Source organism: Aplysia californica, unplaced genomic scaffold (assembly GCF_000002075.1).
Source record: "Aplysia californica isolate F4 #8 unplaced genomic scaffold, AplCal3.0 scaffold00342, whole genome shotgun sequence".
In the NCBI taxonomy this organism is placed as follows: Eukaryota; Metazoa; Mollusca; class Gastropoda; order Aplysiida; family Aplysiidae; genus Aplysia; species Aplysia californica.
Genome location: NW_004797612.1, coordinates 663,706 through 665,878, shown reverse-complemented (window position 1 = coordinate 665,878; position 2,173 = coordinate 663,706). Strand labels below are relative to the sequence as shown.

The following is a 2,173-nucleotide window of genomic DNA, read 5'->3' as shown; positions in this document are numbered from 1 at the left end:
CCCCACCCCACCCAAATCGGTTCCCTTTGTTTGGCCCTCCGGGGGTATCCCCTTTAAGAAAACTCTGAGAACCCTCACGCAGCAAACTGTCAAAACCAGAGCCTGCCCCTATCATTAAGATCATCATAATTATTTGGCCTGTGTTTGTCCTGGGTTTTCTTTTTTGTCTTCTGATCGTCACCGCGCCTCGGGCAACGTTTTGCGCTCTTCTTGAGCCAAAAAAATTATTTGAAAGCCTTTTTGGGTTTGTCGTTTTCTTTGTTTGGGCTGGGTAATTGTAGTGTCGCGGGCCGAGCTGGAGGGTGACGGAGACTACTCTGCTGTGTGCCACAAAAGAGGCGAGCACTGTGCCACTTGCCAACCCTGGATCGATATCTGGGCGGAGACTCGGGGCTGCTTCCTGAAATTGGAGAACAATGTCCGCTGTTAAAACGGCAACTTTCACCTTAAGGACCTGATTAATTCGCTATCTTTTCTTCTGTCCTTCATCCGCCTCGGGGAATTTCGTGGCGATTTTACCACTGGTTTAAAAGGCAGACGGGGGTGAAGTTCTGGGAATGACTTGGGTCACGGTCATAGTTGTATGAACAGTTGAAGGTGAGGGGCACAGTGATTCAAAGTTTTCTGATGTTTTCCCTTATATTCACTCCCCTACAAGGAGCTAACGGATTTTTATTGTTTTCTCTTTCCCAGGTCTTCTCTCCGGCAAACGATCATATTTTTGGGAGTGACAAAATGGTGAGTAGTTTTACGTACATTATTTTCTTTGCTTTTTGTTTCTGGCACAAACTTTTTTTCACCTCTGATCACCATCTCTTTCTCAACTCTTTTTGCACTGTACAGATTCCTTCTTGCATAAATCTGTCTGTAGATATGTTTGTGCCACTGTCCTCTATCTCAGAGAGTATTTTGTCTAGCGGTGTCTATGTAATTGTCTGTATTGGTATACATTAGTCTGTTTATCTATCCGTCTGTTTTTCCTTTCTGCCGTTCTCACCAACTGTCCATTTCGCTATACTCATGTGGAGGGCAATTGTTAGTCTCTGAGAATTCCACACATTATGTACGATCTGATCTGTTTATCAGTATCGATCTGTCACTAGTCTATTTCCAAATTGATAGTACAAAGTACCCACACAGTACGTTTGTTTCTACCCCACCCCTCACGCTTATACTTGCTCTTTCCTAACCTTCACCCTCCTTCCCCTCCTCTTCTCACTCCACTCGCAGTGGGTGCCTTCTCTTAAGACTTCGGTAGCACGTACCTGTTCCATTATTCTGTGACATCTTGCTCTGATTAGGCAAAGAAAGCTATCAGCCCCCGGCGTTCCTGTGTCCCGTTGCCTCATAGCGGCGCCCAGCTCTGGAATAATCAGCTATTATTAAGATCCACATTTGTCACCATCGGTGATAAGTGCTTTACTGAGAGGCTGGCCGGGTGCGGCCATACACATCTCTTTCCTCTACCGACTGCTTTACATACACACTGGGCTTGGCCTGTCTCACCCTGTGAGTAAATCACAAACACGTTGAACCCCCGAAAGCCGGGTAGAAAATTCTTGCAAAATGAAAGAAAGAGTAATGACGCGAATACTCCGAATTATTTCTCGTGAATCCCCCTTCCTTCCTCACTCACTCACTCACTCGTTCTGCTCATATGATGCGAAACCAAACGTTGAGTGAATATAAAAGACTCTCTTGTTTAGTTATTCCTTTGTTATCACTTTGTGTTTGATTTTTGGAAAACTTTTGAAACAAAATCCCAGTATCTACATTGCAAAAATAGACCTGTTCGAGTTATCGTCTTTTACTCTCTCTCTCTCTCTCTCTCTCTCTCTCTCTCTCTCTCTCTCACACACACACACACACACACATACACATACACACTTCACACACATAATATATCGCATGACACATTCACACAATCACAAATTATGCACACGCTTCGTTATGCCTGACTTATCTAGTGCACAAAAGTCATGACCTAGTACTTTCTCCAACCACTGCAATAAAACAAAACACTAAAAAGCCGCGTTCAAAAACACTGTCTGTATATGTCTGTATCAGTTTTCCTTCAACAACTATCTCTTTTTTATCTTTCTCACAACTCCCCTCTCCCTCTCTTTTTTAACGCTCTCTCTCTCTCTCTCTCTCCCCCTCTCTCTCTCTCTCT

At 44.0% G+C, this 2,173-nt stretch overlaps 1 protein-coding gene across 1 annotated transcript in view; it reads left to right on the top strand.

Moving 5' to 3' along the window:
* Positions 1 to 2,173, top strand: part of LOC101859716 (homeobox protein Meis1) — a gene marked incomplete in the record, with an annotated part of 264,050 nt that overhangs the window by 92,830 nt on the left and 169,047 nt on the right. The window contains 1 exon segment of the mRNA XM_013085078.2: positions 694 to 738. Within this exon segment, the coding sequence (XP_012940532.1) occupies positions 694 to 738 (45 nt within the window).